Source organism: Brachionichthys hirsutus, chromosome 20 (assembly GCF_040956055.1).
Source record: "Brachionichthys hirsutus isolate HB-005 chromosome 20, CSIRO-AGI_Bhir_v1, whole genome shotgun sequence".
NCBI lineage: Eukaryota > Metazoa > Chordata > Actinopteri > Lophiiformes > Brachionichthyidae > Brachionichthys > Brachionichthys hirsutus.
In genome coordinates this window covers 8,366,509-8,386,868 of record NC_090916.1, presented here as the reverse complement: position 1 = coordinate 8,386,868, position 20,360 = coordinate 8,366,509, and the positions used below count along the sequence as shown (strand labels likewise).

Below are 20,360 nucleotides of genomic sequence, written 5' to 3'. Positions count from 1 at the left end.
GACAGGAGGCAGGGGGTGGAAAAGGTGGACAAGAGGTGCAGCTAAATCCAAGTTAATCTGCCCAATTACTTCCTAGTAATCCTCCCACCGTCATGAGGAAGACAAATGAATCCCCCGTTATTCATTCATTTACTGTCTTACTCCAAACGAAGTCCTTTTGTCTTGCGTGGGTAGTTAGCAGCTGAGATTAGCCACGGCTAGTTACTACTGTTTTCCTATCGCGTCCAGTTTTTGAGTTTCCTCTTTCCAGCTCTCCCACACATGTTTTGCATTTATTCAGATATGTTGGGTTTTCTTTGGGGGGGGGGGGGGGTCCATACCGTCCGTCTGTGCCAAATGCAGGAAACGCTGAACATGATCCGAGCCAAACCGACCCCGACGACAGCAAAACCATCAGTTGGCTATAAAGCGCCCCCCCCCCCCGTGCACACGCAAACAGAACATGACAGCAGACAGTACGTCTGTGAATTTCTTGGCTGCTATTGACCCTTAAAGCATCATCCTGCTGACTGTGTGTGTCTTGTGTGCTTTCACATATATATATATATATATATATAAGTACACGAGAAACTCCATCCGTGCTTGTATGTCTGAAAATGTGTGTTTTATTGATTCCATTCTTCCATTAATCTGAGTGATGCTGAGTTTGTGCAACATCCACGGAATGCCGTGACTTCCTGAACTGCATGTGTGTGTGTGTGTGTGTGTGTGTGTACAATTCTCTCCATACTCCTTAGTGTGTCTCTTCTCTGTGTGCTCATATCCTTAAGTGTGCGTGTGTGTTTGTGTGTGTCTAACCTGCCATGACCAAGAGGTTTTTGGCAGAAAATTCAGGCTTTGGATTAAAAGCTACTTCATCACCTTCTTCTGTCACACACACAAACACACGCACACACACACACACACACACACACACACACACACACACACACACACACACACACACACACGCACGCACACAAGCAGCCTTCATTTCAAGTTGATTATATTTCACCCTTCAGACAAGAGCAATAAATCACAGCAGAAGAAAAATCGAGACAAGTGGGAGAGAGAGGAGATGAGCGATACAGAAGTAGAGACAGATGAATAGAGCAAAGGAGAGAGAGAAAGAAATGACATCATTCTGGTTATCATATATCTTGTGTGTGTGTGTGTGTGTGTGTGCGTATGTGTGTGGTATCTGCTCTGCATGTTATTAACTTCATTGGTTTTTAATTAAACTGTGCTTTATGGTAACATGTTTAGGTTTACTGCTGTTGGTGCTCACATTTCACCGTGTGTGTGTGTGTGTGTGTGTGTGCAGCATGTTTTTGTGATATTTTGTTGAACTAAATATTCAGTAAACTCCAGGTGGTGGGATCAGAGAATAAAGTAAAGGAATCATTACCATTTAAATAACATTTCTACCAAGAGTGTGTCTCCTCTTCCCTCTTCTCACACAAGTCTATCTGAATGAGTGTGTGTGTGTGTGTGTAGGTGTGTGTGTGTGTGTGTGTGTGTGTGACTTTCTTTAGGGAGACAGGTAGGAAAATCCGTTTTTAGAAGCCTTACTTTAATTTAGTAGTGATCTCTGTGTATACTGCAGATTTAATATTTAGCGCATGTCAAATATGAGGTTCCATTTTCATAGACAAGCCCGACAGAAGGTTCGTTTTCATTCTTACAGTTAAACGACACATGAAGCTTCAGGCAGCAGCTGGTTAGCTTAAGCGTAATACATGAAGCAGCTCGGCTAGCTCAGCAAAAAGGTAGAGCAAAGTATTACCTCCAGAGATTAAGATACAAAAAATCTGATCTGTTCTATATGTTCTGCATAAAAACTAAGAGCAAAAATGTCACCGGATCCCAAAAAGGAAACGCGAGCAGCTGAAGCAGCCAGAAACGGTGGTGGGCTGCTGGTTGCATCATGTAATGAACACTGGCCCAAAAAGCGTTTCTCTCATGTGCAACATATGACTTACTTTATAACCATTATTATCCAATAACGCATTTCTTTTCTGCTTCACAAATACAATTAAAATGTAAACGTAAGTTGAGATAACCTGCCCCATAGATCATTTGTTTAAACGGCACCATCCTAAACACAGAAATGTCTCTTATAATCCCTCTTAAACCCGATGACTTCCTTAAATCCTTAAAATGATCCACATGAACAGAATGTTTTGACGTAATTGCCTAAATTCATGATGATATTCCTTTGCTTTAAACTGATTTCAACAAATGATGTAGATTAAAATGAGTCAGGCGAAATGCTCCTGCCTGATTAATTTCATCTTCCCGTCAAACAGGAAGCTGGGTCACCTGAACATGTCTATGACTACCTCTTGTCAGTGAACACACACACAGACACACACACACACACACACACACACACACAGATTTATTCACAGTTTCACACACAGCTTTCCAGGCAGCAGTCAGGCCCCATGGTTATGAGTTTTCATCTCTTTCATTTTCATTCTCCAGTTTCATCATTCTCCTCTCTCTCCCCTCGCTTCTATCCTGTCCTCTCTTTCTTTCCCAGCCTTATTGTTTTCCATCATCCCCCTATTGCTCTTTTATTCCGTTTCTTATTCCAGCTCACTGCTTTTCTTGCTTTCTTCCTCCCTCTCTCATACGAACCCACTGCCGCTCGCCCCATCTCTCCCTCTCTCTTCACCCCCCCCAGGCTAGCTGTATATATTTCACTCGTTTATTTCTACAAATGTCAGACAGCGTTTCTGCCCTCCGTCTATTGATCCACGGAGAGAGAAAAGAGGTAGGGAGAGAGGAGCGTGGTACAAAGAGAGACGTGAGCGAGAGGAGGAGGAGAAGAGAGAAAACAGGAATGAGGTGAAAGAAGGAGAGAAGAATCGGGGTAAGAATTGAGAAAGGCGGAGTTAGCCTCAAGCGATTTAATGTCTCATATCACTAAGCAACCACTGAACTGACTCCTGTCCTCCAACCTCCTCTCCCAGTTCATAGAACAAATACGTCCCCGTCTAAAATATAGATAGAGGACAATCAGAGCGGCGAGGACGGATCGATAGACAATCCTCTTCACTGCAGAGTTGACCTGATGCTGGACGCAGCGGTTGTCCTACCTGCACATTTGGTCCTGGTGATGAGTGGCGGGCCAGACTTGCCCGTCCCCCCCTCTCCAGGCCTGGTTAGCAACACTCTGATCTCGTACTCTGTGTCCGGGTCGAGATGCCACAGCTTATAGTTCGGGGAGTTCACGGCGTGAGTCTCCGTCCAGCTGCCAGATGTCATTCGGTACTCCACCTAAATGTAGCAACAACAAAAAAAACAGTTAGAAATAATATTTAATGTAATCAATAAAAACCAGAATGGATGCTCAATGAAGGGAAAATCATGTTAAAACGCAGTGACATCACATCACCGCTTCAATGACCTGGTTTCTAAAACAAATGTTTAATCCTGAATGTACCTCTTTGAGTATAATGGGTCCGTCACCGAATATCGAGTTAGCGTTCAGCTGAATCAGCAGATACGTCGGGCCGACACCCAGCAGCTGGGGCGGAGCGATGGGATGTGGGGGCTCTGAGGAGAGAAAATAATTAACAAGATTCATAAAAGGGGGGGGGGGGGGTCGAAAAGGCTTCATAAGCTGGAACACAACCGGGGAGTGGAACAAAGAAAACCTTGTTAGTCTAACATTTGGTGTTGAATAATTTAAACAAACTACTAGTAAGCAGAGACAAAAGTACTCACGGAATAGATTGTTGCAGATCTATTAGTTGCTACACCTGGAGTTTGGTTTAAATCCCACTTTCCTGTTCCGACTTCGCCAGCAATAATATTTAATACGACTAAGACTTTTCCCCAAGACCCGTTTTATGTACGTTCCTTTCATCTAACAGCTAGTAGCCATGCTGTTTCTTGCATAAAGAACTATATATTAATGCAAACACACCTTTGCAGCTGCTTCACATCAAAAGCCTCCCAACCTTGAAAATGTGAAACTTAGGAGGCTTGTTTTAGAAGCGGCATCGGAAAATGCTGACTCGTGACCAATAATTTGAGTTCAAATATGGAATATGTTAATTTGCCAGATTCATCCATCAATAAAAGTAATGGCTGATTGTCATTCATACGGTCTCTTATGCAAATGTTCCTGTCGACAAAAGAGCCGCGATGTTGACGTGTGGCACCTCTGAAGAGCTCGGTTTAAAAAGCAAAGATATAAAGGAAGAAGATCCTCGCATTGTCTGCTTCAGGGATAAAGTTAAAAAACGTTTAATGAGCTGAAACCTCTTAAACGTCTCATCGTCGGTTTCACCGCGAATGTTTCCAAGCTTTTTTGTGAAAGATCTACTCAACTTGGACGTCGTTCCGGTTTTATTTCCTCCCTCTCCACTGCGGTTCGTCGTTAGCCTAATGGCGTTCACTCTGGCTTGTACAGAGATGAAAGTGGAAAAACTAAACTTTATGAAGTTCAGGCTTATTTAATTGCTGCTGTGGATAAATTACACCCACAGTTCATACAAGAGAAATTGGCCTTAGATTAATAAACAGGTTTTTTAAGGCTTCTTGGTTAGCTTTAGCTCGCTCGCTCTGCATATTTTGCTGCCAGGATGGGGGTTTCTCACGTTGCTTCATCCTGACGCCATTATTGATTCTAATCTTGCCCCTTTTACCAAATATACCACATTTCCCATAAGGATAAATCCTATTTTATTTCTTGGATGTGACTGCATTTCAATGTTGTTTACATTTACATGAATGAGGAATGAATTCTTTGACTGGAACCATATTTCTATTGCCTACACTGCATTTGTCTCTTGAATTTAATCCGACTTCTCCGTCCCGTGCCTCTGAATAAATAGTGCCACGCGCCTGTTCTTGGATTTACATGTGATGGATGTCTGATGGTTCATGGCCAGTCAGTCAGATCAGAGTTAACTGGCACGCACGTGATCGACACGCTGGAAACGCACAACCTTAAAACACGATGTGTCAAAGATTTATCTCGATGCCACGCGCACACACGCACACACACACACACACACGGTATGTGTGTTTACTGTGTATGTCAGAGAGTGTTCTTAAATGAAAGTCTTGTTACTTTAGGTGTGCATGCAAAATGCTATCTTAGCTTTAAATGCTATGCTTTGATTTCACTTTAATCCGAAGTCCTGCTGCCATCTTTTTTTTTTTTACATGCCACATGTTCTTATTTCAGTCTCCCTGGTTCAGCCGACATAGAACGAGATTCTTGTGATCTCTCATCAGCAAAGTGTAAAAAAAAAGGGCCAAAGATGAGACTCTTTTCTGAATCATGATCAATGATGGATCAATGAACCAGGAATACAGGATAAAACCAGCCTTCATCCCTCCCAGACACAAGTTTTGTGGAGAAACACAAACATATTGTCCCTTTAATATTTATTTTATGTTTTTGTTGCTCTCTTTTTGTCTGTGTTTCAGTCTGCATTTCTCTCTCTCTCAGTGTGTGTGTGTGCGCGCCTGTCAGTGGCGTGCAGGCCGGGAAGCTTCAGCAACAGATAAAACACTGTAGTTTGACAGCACTCGTGTGTGTGTGTGTGTGTGTGTGTGTGTGCACGAATGCAGACACACAAACAGGCCTGAATGCAGATAATGAATGTTGAAGCGACTTCAGAAAACCAACAACGTCAACAACTTGTCAACTCGCAACCGTCAAATAAACAAAGTAAACAACGGGATGATTAACAAAGAAAGAAAGAAAGAAAGAAACGAGGCGAAGCCTCACAAAGATAAAGGAGTGCAAGCGTGGATGTGTGTGCTTTGCAGCCTGCGTTTGTGTTACTTTAAAGCTGTTGAAAAATCGAACAGCTAAATAATAGACATAAAATGAAGCAGAGAGGAATGTAAGTGGGTCATTATGAGACTCCAGAGAAAATACGAGCTGGCACCGTGGTTTTGTGTTCCCATCACTTGTCATTTGTACAGCTGACCTAAAAAACAGAACCAATCATCAACGGCGTTTTTGTGTTGTCAACATCTTTTAAATGATTAAAAACACGTTTGAACCTTCTCATTTTTGGGGGTCAAATGTAAATTATAATCACAAAGAAAATCCACACGAGGAAAACTTGGAATGCGTGTGTCGGTTCTGACCCGACCCATCTGCGTGGAGGATTTAGTTTTCGCTTTCTTTACTCCTGTCGGGCGCTGCCAGAGGACTTGTGATGCAACATTTATGATGCGGTGCGACGCGCTAACGCAAAGACAGCGCGGTACCGCTGTCCGGTAGGCATGCTCCTCTTCGTGCTTCGTCGTCCGGCGTCAGCAACCTTGTCAATAAAGTTTAGTTTTCACAAACTGCTGCTGCAACACTCCGGACCTCACTGGAGGACATCTGACCTCCAGAATGAGGGAGGAGTGTGCGACTGTGTGTGTGGTAGCCAACAGTCGTAGTAGATCCTCTGTAGTTCCACAACGCCTGAAGCTTCACCTGTCAGTACTACTTACAGTTAGCGTGTGCGAGTGTGCGTGTGTGTGTGTGTGTGTGTGAGAGAGAGAGCGAGACATTGGTTAAAAATGAGATAGGGCTGTTTTAGAAGTGGACTGCTACAGGTTTAAGACAGTTGTATAAATTGGAGTCCGTTGTGTGTCCTCCTAAAGCTGATTTGTGTGTGCATGTTGTGACAATAATATTGCGGGAGCTTTTTGGGCCAAGGATTGTGCGTAATGCAAGCTGACATGGTTGGTGTGTGTGTTCTTGTGTGTGTGTGTGAGTGATAGGAGCTGGCGTGATGATGCACTCTGTCACCGTAGGAACCACAGGGCAGGACTCTGGCCAAAACTTGTTCATGGAGTTTGATCAAATAGTTCATTTAAATAATACTATTTGTACTTTTATTAGACACAATCAAGAGTTCAAGTTCAAGTTATGAAAAAAAGATGGCTCCATTGTCGAATTTCTTCTCAGGGGGAGACAAGACCGTTTTTAGAATTATATGATAATCCCACGTCACACCTCTCATCCTCCCATGATGCACCTGTCTCTACAAAATGTGCTTCATTTGGCTGATGCTGACGGCTCCATGCACGCAGAGGGGGTCGATGACGGAACATCAGTGTCATCTACGGTGTACATATCAATACGCTGAGCCCGTGTGCACCATCACCTAGGCAACGTCTCATCACCGGGGTGAGGGCTTTGAAAATGAAACCTGGGTTTCTGTCAAAATCACATTTTGGCACTCAGAATTATTTCCTCCATTTCCCCTTCCGTCCATATTCTATCCAGGTACACTATTGTTCCATTAATTATCTTTCTACTCTTCCTTCGATGTCAAAAGAAACAAATATAAAGAACATATTCAGCTGAGTTGCATCCATACTCATCCATATGGCTGCCAATGTCCCGCAGGAACTTTCCAACACTGAACACTTTTCAAGAAGTGAAGTAAACACATTCCCTGGTTCTTTGATTTCTCTCCAGCTCCCATCGCCCATCCGATATTTATAATAAATAAACATGAGGCTCTTTCCACATTCATACATGCATCACTCATTCTTTCATTGTGGTATCTTTCTAACAACCAGACTCTGGATCAATATTCATAATCACCAATATCCCTCAGTGCTCCAAAAAGCACATTTTCTCACATCGCGAAAAAGCGGCTAGCGCTGGAGACGAAGCCCGACTGCGAAACACACATGGCGCTCGACTTGAACCCGAGTCTATTTCCATATATGTAGATGGGTCCTATTCATGTTTAGACATGTCTCCCGCTGTGTGGATCGCTCATCTCGCTCCGCTTCGACTTCTCATATTCAAAAAAGATGATCTTGATAAATAAACACGAGACACTTGTATAGTCTTACAAAATCACCCAAGGTCTTGTGGTATGTGAGCAATCACTGAATCCACTGGACCAGAGACGAAACACGGCTGTGTCTCCCTGGTCAGAGGAAGTGTGTGCAGCCGGAGACCAGCTCCTATTGTATAATGTGTATAATGTGTAATATAATATTCAGAAGCTCACTTTTGATTCCTGCAGAATAAAGAACGCCGGTCGCTCAGCTGTTTACATATTCAAACATATTCCAGATTCTTACATGGATATCGGGATAATGAGCCGACTTTCTGCATTTCCCTTTTCTACACCATCTCCATTTCTCTTTTTTTCTCAATCTCCTCCGTCATCCATTTCATCCCCCCCTCTTTTCCGTCACTCTTATATCATTCTTCCTTTCGAGCCCCCCCCCCTCCCTTTTTTGAATAGGTAATCAACTGGATGTGAATGAATAAAGCATCCCATCTCAAACACACATCGGTGACACCTTATTAACCGCATGTCAGCTGCACACGACAGCTAAAGCACACGCATTCGCACAGACGGCATCGCAACGCAACACACACACGCGCAAGGCTTGCATATACATATCTGCATGCACCCGCGCACACACTCTCTTCATTAGACTAGCTTGTGTTAGCGACTCAGAGACAGGAAATGCAAATTTGAGGAGAAACACGTTGAAAATGTCCAAAGTTGCGCCAGAAAAAGAATTCGGTCAACAATGAGATTAAAACCAAGCTCCCACACATGTGCACACTGTCCTTGTGTCTTTGAGTAAGACACTTCACCTAATATTTATTTATTCTAATATTTAAAGTGTGTTTGTTTGTTGCTGCAAATGTAAACGCATGATGTGCTAACGCAGAGTCTGCCTCAGAGGAGCTAGCACGCCTTTAGCTAACTACAGTAGCTTAGTTTGTGAGGCTTTGTTCACATGAACACATTCCATGAGTCGCGTTAGAAGCTGCTCTTGGATGCTGGTGAGAGCTTATCAATATTTTGATGTTAAAATTAAACATATTGGTTTAATGTAAAATCAGAAAAGAACAAAGCTGACCTGGGCCTTTGTTGTCTCAGTGCAAATAATTTGACAGGTTCCTTATTATACATATAATAGCTTCAGGTTGTTTCCAGTGGTGAGGATGCTAACTGTTTAGCAGACCAAACAAATAAATAGAAGATCCCATTAAAAGAAGAAAATGTGAGGCCACACCTAGCAGTTGGAAATATTTTCAAAAGTCACTCACCTCTCACAATAAGTCCTGCAAAGTTAGACACTCCAGAACCGCGCTCTGATTGGGTGACGCAGCGGTACAGATCTTGATCCTGATTGGTCACTTCCTTGAGGTGGAAGGAGGCGGCGAACCGTCTGTGGTTGATGTTTTTGGTCTTCGCCACGGGGATATCTTCACCATTCCTCCTCTAAATCACAAGCAAAACACACAAAGACCAGATCAGGACAGATGGAGCAACGACTGCCTTGCTCAAAGTCCAAGCATTGAAACACACACACGCACACACGTACACACACACACACACACCTCTTCCTCACTGACAGCAGGTTTGAAGGTCATGACTACAATAGAGCCATAATGAAGTCAGCAGCTATTAAAATCTTAATCATGTTAGCTGGTAGGATGTATAGCCTGGAGTGTGTGTGTGTGTGTGCGTGTGTGTGTGTGTGTGTTTGACACTCTATTATGGGATGTACCGGTCCTGAGAGTCCCCATATTCAGCACCTTTATTCATCCCTTTGTTGAGCAGGTTTGAGGGGAGATACAGGACGAATAAGACAACACGTTGGCTGAACAAAGACAGTTCCCTCCTACGTTGTGTAAAACGTGTGTAGCTGCAGCTTCGACAGCGACAGACGCGCATGTGTTTCTGAGCACGCGTGTGTGTGCAGCTGTACCTGCAGCCAGAGTTTATTGTTTGACGTGTCCCGTCCCGTTGCGATGCACTGAAATGTGGCGTTCTGCCCGGCGTTGACCTCCACATCCCCAAGACGAAGGAAATGAGGGGATTTATCTGCACAAAACAAATAAATGAGGCAAAGAGTTATGGACAGAAACAGATCAGGTTATCGCTAACACACCGTATCCACGTCAGAACATCTCCCAAACCTGAAGAAAACGACCGTTATTACTGGGATCAGATATTCCTGGTGCTAAATCAAACCACGGCGCCGTTCTGCGCGGCCACTGGGAGGGAGCGTCCGTCTCAGATCCAGTATATATCATTCATATCGCTCCCAACTCTGAGTCAGCCGCGAAATAAGACGTTCAGACCTTGAAGATGCAGCTCAGCTATGACATTTTTATTCTGGGGAGGTGATTGCAATCATAGATAGAAGCTACACACACACACGTTTGTGTGTGTGTGTGTGCGCGTGTGTCCAGAAATGCAGCTGTGAGAATGAATGCATCCACTGTGGGGACTAAAGTACTAATTCCTTTTCAAATAGTTGCTCCTTCCTTGTGGGAGTCCCACACCTCTCCCTTTATACCACCGGGCTTTAATAAAAGACTCTTCTTTTCATATTTCCACAAATTCAATGCCACTTTATTGCCAAAATTCATGCCCAGGAATTTCCTTCAGGGACATGCTGCTTATTTCTGCCAGGGAGAGGGACGGCTGGGACACTAGGACCTCACAAGCGGCACCGGAAGATGGTATATTTTCATGACTTGTAATCAATAGAATCTATTAAGAGACAAAATTGTTCCTGGTGCCGCCAGACAGACAACAAAAAGCAGTTGAAATTGAATCCTTTTCAACGTAGAGACCCTCCAGGATCTGGATTAACAGACCCTCTGTTAAAACTCGTCGTTCGCCCGTCACAACTCTTTCTTGGCCTCTGGAAGTGGAAGAAAACGCACGGGCGAAGGAGAGAAGACGACTCGGGACGTAGCGAGAATTTAAAATGGTTCGCGGTCATCTCTTTGTGGTCAGCATGAGACAAGACAGCTACTGTTCAGGGTGTGTGTGTGTGTGTGTGTGTGTGTGTGGGCGGGGGGGGGGGGGTTAAAGAGAAGGAGACACAAAATGCTGAGGTGTCAGAATCTCCCCTCTCTCCATGATTGCGCTAAAACCGTCTCATTTCCCGCTTCACTCTCTCTCTCTCTCTCCATTTCTCCCTCTCTCTCTCTCTTTATTTCTCTACGACTTGTCTTTTTTTCCCGCTGCCGCTTCCCTCCTTTCCCCGTGTCACCTTCCCACTTATCTGCCCATTCGACTGCAAAGGAAACCATCCCAGGTACAGTCTAATTAGTGGCCAAAGCCATCGCCGTCTATCCAGCGAACTGGGACTAATTGCTGGCACGCTAACGACTCACCGCATGGGTAGCTGAGCACCTGAATGTCGTCGATGGCAATGAAGCCGGCTTTGCTGTCTGAAACCTCTGCTTCAAATATGACCTGGAGAAAGAAAAGGAGTTCATCTGTTGCTGTTCTGTTAGTTTAAGGTGGAAAACAAGCAACATTCTGAATGCAGCAGCAGTAAATAAACAACATAATGCCATGCTTGGGAGTAAAGCAACATTTACATCTGCTCTGCTTTCACATCACAGACACTGTATGGCACAAACATCTTTAACTGTCTTCAGCAGTGTCGCCATATCAAAAAACTGAGCCTCCGAAATGCATCTCAGATGAATTCCGAGCGCACGGGAAGATATAAAGTGAGACTACTGCCGTGTAAATCTGTTTTCAGAATGATGGATTAGATTCGAGTCGTCACAGAATAGATTGAAAGTCAGTGACGGCTGCCAGTGATGTGCGTTACGCTGGATAAATACGAAACCGCCGTCCTGACTGACGCCTGGCTTACACATTCTGGCCCCGAAGCCAGGAAGGATAAAAGAGATACTTCCTGCTGGATGATCATATTAATCTCCTTTGGTACACATTTAAAAAAGCAGACACACAAATGGTCATCAGTGATGAATCCCAAGGCAGTTTGATTGTCTTTCCTTTCCCCATCCCTTTTTCTGTGAACCCATTTTTATGAAAGTGCGTTCCCTCCATCGCCACGTTTTTAATCAGACATTCTGTCCTGGAGGAAATGTCTACTGGATTGATTTGATTTCAAGTTCCCCAAAGCCAGGAAACGCTTGATTTGGAAGGAGGACGACGTCGAAAGGCAGAACGGGATGGAGCAACGAGGGGTTTTAGTTATGATTCAACAGGTGCTCACATTTACCCCCGTCCCAGTTCATCAGCCCCTGTCCTAAATTACTCCTCCTCCTCATTCATCTCTCCTTCCCGTCCTCCCCCTCCTCCACTCTTCATTTCCTTGTCATTCCCAACTTGCCGTCTGTTCTAAACGCTGTTTACTCGGAGAGGGGCTCCGTAATGAACAGAGGGGAGAGAGGGGAGGAAGGGGAGGGTTGCTATCGAAAAGAGAGACGGCGGTGGAAAGAGATTGGGGGGGGGGTGAGCCGCCCTTGTCATTCATCACCTGTAAGAGGAAATCTGCCATGAACTGTTTACCCATAGCTTATCATCCCCTGCTTGTCAGACTCTCCCCCTCTCCCATCATCTTTCACTCACAGCAGAAAGACATCAGTTGACTTTTAATACCTTCATGTCGGCCTGTCTGCAGACCGGCTGCCCTCCTGCCACCCCTCTCTCACGACCGCTGGCTCTTATCTTAACCATGTTGGTTTAGCTAGTCGGAACCTTTATAACCTGGCTTAATGGCAGCCTACCCATTTGTGTGCGGTTTCATGGCGACCGAGTTCAGGGCTCAAAATCTCCCGTTTGTCTCCTGCTCATGGAGTTTTAATTATCAGCAACGCGACTGTTTGCTTTCTCTGATTCGCAGATTGGACGGGGCTTATTTATCGGGACTGAGTTTCAATCTTACAGTTATCTCATGTCGATGTGGAAGTCACGGGCACTGAATCAAGGACGCTGAGATCGAGAACTCTGCATTTTCAATGTGCATTGCTTTGAAATAAAGAAGAGATAAGGACTTTAGTCGTGTGATCCACATACAGGGCGCTGCATGGGCACGTTGGTTTCGTCTACCTGAGTCTGCATGTACCTCGTCCCCTGGTGAAACCAGTCTCATTACAACTCGAGCTAAAGTGCTAGCGCAGTGACATGTTTGGACATGAAAGAATAGCTTCATAACCTCAAATCCAATAACCTGTTTCATTGCCTGAAAAACCTACACAAGCCGCAGCAAACCAGGATGATTATGTTCAATTAAAACATGTTGACACATGAATTTCATGCTTGCGATATCCTCCCGTAGTCACGATGGGCCATTTGGGCTCCAGATGGGCCATTTGCAGGATGCTTTCACACTTCGCCTTACAGTAATATTACAGGGTCCCCAGACTGTGTGTTAACATGATCAGTGGGGGTGTGTGTGTGTGCGTGTGTGTGTGTGTGTGTGTGTGCGTACACCTGCTTGGACAGTCAGAGACGAGCTGCCGCCAGCAAACACACAGAAAGTCACAATGACTGAATGTCATGAATGAAGAAAGAGGGAGGCACCGGCATGCACGTGAAAACTGGAATTATTTCAATGTCTGAAATGTTTTAAGGTTTAAGATTTAACGCCGCTGTTATTTTGGGACATACCTGATATTCATTTGGCCAAAAGGTGGAGACGGCGAGTTCGGCTTTCAGCCAGCCTTTACCTGAGAGACAGCACGAGGAAAAAACAGAGTCACAACGGTGTCGGGATGAGTTCTCCAATGAGAAGCGGAGTGGCCGAGAACGTCTTACCGGTGTATGAGGTCACATTCCATATCGGGTTAGCCAACGGGCCCTTGTTTACCTAGAAATAACAGAGTGAAAGAGTTCACGTGAGAATTAATCGTCTCGTTTCCTGACACTCGGTGAGATCGCCTTCCTCCCACATGGACTGTTTTCTGTCAGCATGCAGGTCAGAGGCTGGCAGGAGGATTTCTGTGGGAGTGTGGGTTTGGCTTTTTGAGTCATGAGACTGCATCCCAGTATTCCCACTCATACAGGCTCCCCTGCTAGAAACGGGTAGATCAGCAATTTTTCTGTTAATGTGTTTTGTAACCATTTCGACATATTGTAAGATAAGAGGGGTGAGAAGATGGGAGTTGTTGTGGAAAAGACGTTTATTAGAGCGAATGAAGCTTTTGCATCATAAAACGCAGCCATCGGCGTCTCTTTAACACTTTAATGGACATTTATTGTCCATTCTACTCCAAGTAAATGCCTTATAAATGTAATCATTGTGTAATAAACGACAGCAGCTCCATTCCGTTGGGTTCTGGTGCGTTTGTTTTCATTACCTTCACCAGGACGTTGAGGGTACCGGGGCTGGCCCCGTCCGGGCCGGTGAGGCGATAGTTAAAGTCGATGCAGTGCGTGTCGTTCTCCTTCATGACCGGCAGCTGAAACCTGGCCTTCTCCCCGAAGTCGTACTGAGAGACGTCCACGTACATGTAGGAGCCTGGACGTAGAGGCGAGGAGAGGCGAGGAGAGGGCAGTTAAAGTTCTACTTCACACACCTGCCGACATCCACAGCTCCAGCTGACTGACAGTAATGCCCTCTGAGGGGGTAGTTAGCGCGTGGACACGGCAATTACGAGACCGGACTTGCCAAAGCGTAGGCTGTAATGCCCACTGCCTGCATGACGTGTGCCGACACGTGCACGCCACGTGCACGCCACCTCTCTCTGCTGCGCCGTGCACAACGAAGGAGAACAAACACCAACAGTAACAACAGCTTTGTGAATTTAAAAAGATACACGTCGCCTATTCCTGGTTTCTGTTGGATATTGGCCTTCTGAACAAGATCCTAAAATAGCCTTTGCTCTTTTTTGCTTTGTGCTTATTTTTCCTCTCTTCGGGTTCCTCTCTTTTAATTTGGATCATGTCTTTCTGGTTCTGGTTGTGATATGTTCCATTAGTTTTATCTCTCTAAGATGATCGCAGAACCGGCGCTTTGCAGACTTGACGCTGCCTGCTGTCGCTACACCTTGTATTTGCAGCATCTGACTGCAGGAATTGGCACTCGGAATAAAAGATAATCTGTGAGCTGACGGTAAAGTCAGTCAGTCAGCCCACCCAGATGTTCCAGTAATCAGCTCTGACTTCAACCAGATGTCATTCCAGTGAAATGTAATGAAATGTGATCCCTTTCCTGCCTTGGCTTCTAATCCCTCTCAAACAAGGCGGTTTCATTTCAAGGTGCTGAAACAACACATCAATTAAAACTGTTTAAAACAATTAAAAACAATTGCTCAAGCAAACGACTGCGGGGTAAAGTGCGTGAGGATTCCTCTTGATTTTCTTGTTGCAGGTTGAATATCTTTGTCCTATTTCTCTCTATAAAAGAAGAAAACGGCATAATATAATATAAACTCATTTAAATACAACACAATATTCTCCACACAATGAGCTCCAGGACAATAGGGATTATCACTTATTGTTGAGTCAATCTGCTGCGAGGAAACACTTTCCTCTACAGTAAAACTACACAAACATGAGCTGCACAGACGCAACCGCAACCAGATTAGCTTTTCAAAACCAAGCGCTGTATCCCACTTACTGGATTGGCCCTTGTCTTCCTTTTCTCTCTTAATGCCACCATTCCCCCTCCAGCTACTGCACAGCAGCGTCAAAATAATCTCACCACTGCTTCTAAAGGTCGGCAACGAGCCTGGACCCCAGCCAGCCGGATCAAAAACAAGACCGGGGCGAGCCTGTGATCCAAATCTATCCAAAATGAACACAGGATGGATGTCGCTGTCATGTGACATGAGAAAAGGTCTTTAAAGATGGCTGCCAAGATGGTGCACAGCCAAAAATACTCCCATCAGTCAGAGACCCAGATATGTCACAACACACGGAACGCCGTGAAAAAAGAAATAACCTTTAGCGTGTCAGCGAGTCACAACACTGCCTGGTGCAAACGCAGAACAATGGATTACGCTGAATATAGCTGAATAACATTAGCTGAAAAGGGCTATCAATAATCAAAAATACTATTCAACAGTTTAGAAATCCTCCCAAAGCCTAACGGCACTTAATGTGAGACCAAAATAACAATGGTAAATACACGAAGCTGATATGACGATAAGAAAGCAGGCCTCGCCGTGCCAGGAACATCTGACGCCTAAAGTCTGCCAGTTTTTAAAATGGCTGATGTCTTTGAACTGCCAAAGAACAAAATGGATTCTAATAGAACGATGAGAAAATGTAACAACACAGCTAAAAATACCTTAAGACCTAGATGTGTCACGTAGCGGCGGCAGCGTGGTCGACAGGAGAAAACGGCTCATTAGAGGTTGACTTTGCTATTTGATTTCTTGCTCAGCTTGTTTTCAGATTCATATTCAATAAGCGATCGAATAAAATGAATCAAATCTTTGTTTGATCTTTAAAATAAAATAAAAATGTTTTGTCATCGGACACAAATCTAGGCTGCTCCCGTGTAACGATTATTATTATCCTTAGATGATTAATTAACTGATGCCTTAAACAAAAACTGATCGTAATCTAAATGTTTAACGGACAAAGCAAAAGTGTGCAACTTAATTTCAATTAAAATTATGTCACGCTTTTGTTTGGACTGTGATGTAATCTACAAACAATTTGCAAATTTCAACTCTTATAGTGGATTGGAAAAGTTGTATTCATTGGTAATTAATCTGTGCATAAATTATTATTAAGTTATTATACACAAGCTCTACTGCAGCGCAAATACCTTATTGTTCCCCCCTTTATTAGACCGGGGGGGGGACCAAGTGGGAAGGAGACATCAAACGAATGGCACGCCAAATTTGTGCTCGTAAGCTCTGACAACATTACGAGTCAAGAGTATCTGCTTGAGTCCAACGAGCCTCAGCCCATGGATGAGTGATCCCGGAGCCAACATGGTATCCAGGCGCCGCCATGTTGCTCCCTGCCAGCAACAGCCCCCACCGGGATTACACAGAATGCTTTTATCTCTATTCCAAAAGCTGCCACACCATCGCTCCACATCCAACACCGCCTCGAGCGTAAACGGTGATTAGAAACTGTGACAAATCAATGTGGGGTAATAAAGAACAAAAGTGTAATTGTTGGCCGAGCCATCCAATGGCTCGAAAACAATTCTGCATAAAGCCTTCGATGACGTCTTTCCTCCTGCCAACACCTGATGACACATAACCAATCAGCAAGATAAACCCCCTCTCCGAGGCCTTTGAGAAGCCAACTGCTCGTAACGCCCCCCCCCCCCCCCATCTCTTTGTTGTTCAGGGCTAAAAACAAAAACTCTTACTGCCTCTCGTCTCAATCATGCCCTGCCCTTAGGAAGACGACGGCTCTCCAGACCAGAGTGCTTCTAAAATGCTCGTGGCCGGCCTGACAAAGCAACGATTCTAATAATAGACTTTTCCAGCGCGTCCCTGGAAAAGGCAGTTAAGGGACCAACTCAATCCGTCATCCATTCCCGGCTATTTCTCCCAAACACAAAGCCCGGCCAAGTCCCGCATCCCCTCCAGCATTCCACTGGCTTCTACGGGAGTTAATGCTACGCTATTGCACTCTTTACCTCTGCGCTCTTGGGCCAAGTATTTAACCTCTTCAAACTGCCAACTCTGCCCCCCCCGCCCCCCCGCCCACGCATACTGACACCACTTATTAATAACGTTAAATGCTAGACGCTCGATGGGAGCTACACGCTACCTGGTTGATGGGAAGACCACAGGAAAGCAGATACAGACTAACATTTTGGGGGGAAACGTGTGTGTCCAAAAAGAGCCGGCTTTGAACTGAACCTTTTTCTAAATGCCAGCAAAGATAAATAACAGCAATCACGTTGTCATGGCAACAAATTCATAATCTTCCATGACAGAAAAGAAGAGGAAAGGAAATTATGATTATAGAAATGAATAAACGCAAGTATGTCTGAGGTTATTAAATTATGAAACGGTTCATTAATTGACAGTAACTTTATTGATCATACAGCAGCCGACATTCTTCCTCAGTTGTTTTACAGTAATTGTGTTTTGCATTTTCTATCGTTATAACATTTTCCTTTTAAGATTGTAAACGAGGCAACCTTCCCTGTTCCCTGCTGTTGATTAATGACCTCATATTCTGTTAATTAGACCCTCAGTCCTGAGGCAGAAAGATTTAATCTCCCCTTCATCATCATCACAGAAGAAAAAAAGAGAAGAGGAGAGGAGAGGAAAGGAGGTTGAGGATGTCTTCCTATAAGATCATTTAATAAAGCACTTTATGTACCAATGCAAAATGCTAAAGTACTCCATTAGAAGTAAAAGTCTTGCATTCAAATGACAAAAATTAAAAGATGTAAGTATTGTAAAATGTAAAATAAATCAAAAATCTAAGTGACGCATTAGAAAGGTGCCTGCAACGGATCTCTATTGCACAGCCACATATAGAAAAGTGACAGGGGTCAATGGTTGTTTGCCTTCTTGAGATGAACTAGAGCCTTGTCCACTATGTACACCACCTCTCATCCAATGTCAACTGGGAAGGGGCTCGGATAAATATAGATGTTCTCCAAATATCTGATCTGGAAGGTCTCGAATGGGGGCGGTTCACGGCTACGCTAACGAGTGCTCAAGCAGTCCCCTAACTGAAACCATCCGAGGCCAGATGTCTCTATAAAGGCAGGAGACGTCTACAGATGTCCCTGTAAACGCAGACACCTGATACGTTACAGAAGGCCTGAGGTGCATCACTACTGGTTAAACTTTTAACATTTACATTGCATTGCAGCGGATTTGAGATGGAGCCTCACCTTGTGGCAGGTCTGGTGAGACGTACGGAAATTGATGTGTGTCCAGGGTGTTGATGTGTGTCCAGTCAAAGTCGTCATAGGGGTCCTGCTGGTAGTCGCACTGAGAGAAGCCTTCATCAAACGAACAGCTCCCTGCAAAGAAAAAGCAGGACTATTGAATGCACACCATGGGATGATTAGCAACTGAATAAATCCGTTTTTTACCATCATACATTCTCTGATCGTAGTAAAACTTCAGATTGTCCCAACTCATGAACAAACCACCAGGAGTCATCACTCAAGGCCAGTCAGGATCACCTCTGACTCGACTGTCAAGGCCTTCAGCTGATCATCTGAGCCCATCGCCGCGGCCTCGGGAAAAGCACGTGTGAGCCGGGCCGCCTGCGGTCCCCCTAAATACAGGAAGTCGCTCTAATAAAGAGAGACGCTACTTGTCCCCGACGGCGAAGCGATATAATCAACTTACAATGATATGTGACTTGTAGTGGTTCTGATTCAGGAACCCACAAGCAATGCACTGTCTGTGCGAATAAAATAGCCGGGAGAGATACGGCTAAGAAAAGCCACAACGCCGTCTGAGTCCAGTCACTCATACTTAGCGGGTCTCTGTGACCCTCTTGACATTGGTGGAATTAGGACCTGAAATATTCCATATACTGTTTTATGATAAAATGTTATGGTTTAATACAATTGCACGGTACATATAGGGCACAAACAATGAGAGTTGATGTGCAATAACCAATGTAGCTAAATGGAATGTGTGCTTCAACAAAAATAGCGTGATGGCAATAAAACACTTTAATGCAGGGATCAATCTTCAAAATTTAGGAAGTGTAAAAGTTCATCCATTGATTAATGCAAGACGTGTTTTCAAGTGTCAGCTTTTAATCCTATTAGGACTGCTGATCAATGAGTCCACAGAGCATGATAATCTTCTATTACTCGGTTAATGAAAAACCCATCACAGTTTCAAATTGTTCGCATTTAGTTTGTCATAACGCTTCTCTTAAATTATTACTTGAATTAATAATCCACTGCGAAATTAGCTGGAATTAAGTCATCAATAATTTCAGCAGAGTTTAAACTAGAGTGGCTTTCAGTAGCGTGAAAAAGAAAAAGTCCTCATAATTAAACAAACCAAAAATAACGACAGGCTAAATTCCCAAGATATCCATGTTTAAGCGGCCTCCACGGCCACAAAGAACCCGATAAGGTGCGTAATACCAAAACCAGCACCACGAAGCGCTATCAGCGACCACCGCTGGCAGCGAGATAAATCTCCCGGCCTTCGGTAAGTGCGGCAGCTTTGCTACCTGCGCCCTGGAGCGAGCAACGGGGCCGTGATGGAGAACAGAAAGACAGACGATCCGAGCTCTCCCCGCTGCAGAGGGATACCAAGAAGTGACAGCGGCCGCTGGAGGAGAAACAAGTTCACTTCAAACCGAGCGACTGTCTTCGGCTGCCGGCGGTACGGCCGGCTGTGACTCAGAGCCTCGACGAGGCACTGGATCACGTGCCTCTGGGCGTCCTCCTCTAATCCAGCTTCTCTTTTCGTGCAGTTCAGTTCAATCCCATTCATTTCAGTCTTTGTCACAGAAAGTTACCTCCAGCCATGAAGCGAGAATGTAGAGCACACGCAATCTAGCGCGGCAAACAAACTCTGCTTGGATGCAGAGTTTGAAAATCAAATTCTACTGAAGTCCAACTCAGGTGTGTGAAACCACATGACCTCCTGCCCCCCCCCTGCAGTGTGTGTCAGTTTGCATCTTTCTGTCAGGTTGTTCTGTCTGTAGGAATTAAAAGAAGAAAGTGTGCGA

General features: G+C 44.5%; 1 protein-coding gene across 1 annotated transcript in view; it reads right to left on the bottom strand.

Annotated features, from left to right (window-relative positions):
- ptprk (protein tyrosine phosphatase receptor type K) overlaps positions 1–20,360 on the bottom strand; it is a 68,312-nt gene that overhangs the window by 20,622 nt on the left and 27,330 nt on the right. Inside the window, exons 2-10 of the mRNA XM_068753550.1 lie at positions 18,544–18,675; positions 14,075–14,235; positions 13,533–13,584; positions 13,386–13,444; positions 11,129–11,210; positions 9,706–9,821; positions 9,041–9,215; positions 3,431–3,543; positions 3,084–3,264 (exon numbers count right to left, since the gene is read on the bottom strand). Coding sequence (XP_068609651.1) covers positions 3,084–3,264; positions 3,431–3,543; positions 9,041–9,215; positions 9,706–9,821; positions 11,129–11,210; positions 13,386–13,444; positions 13,533–13,584; positions 14,075–14,235; positions 18,544–18,675 — 1,071 coding nt within the window. The remainder of the gene's footprint in view (positions 1–3,083; positions 3,265–3,430; positions 3,544–9,040; positions 9,216–9,705; positions 9,822–11,128; positions 11,211–13,385; positions 13,445–13,532; positions 13,585–14,074; positions 14,236–18,543; positions 18,676–20,360) is intronic.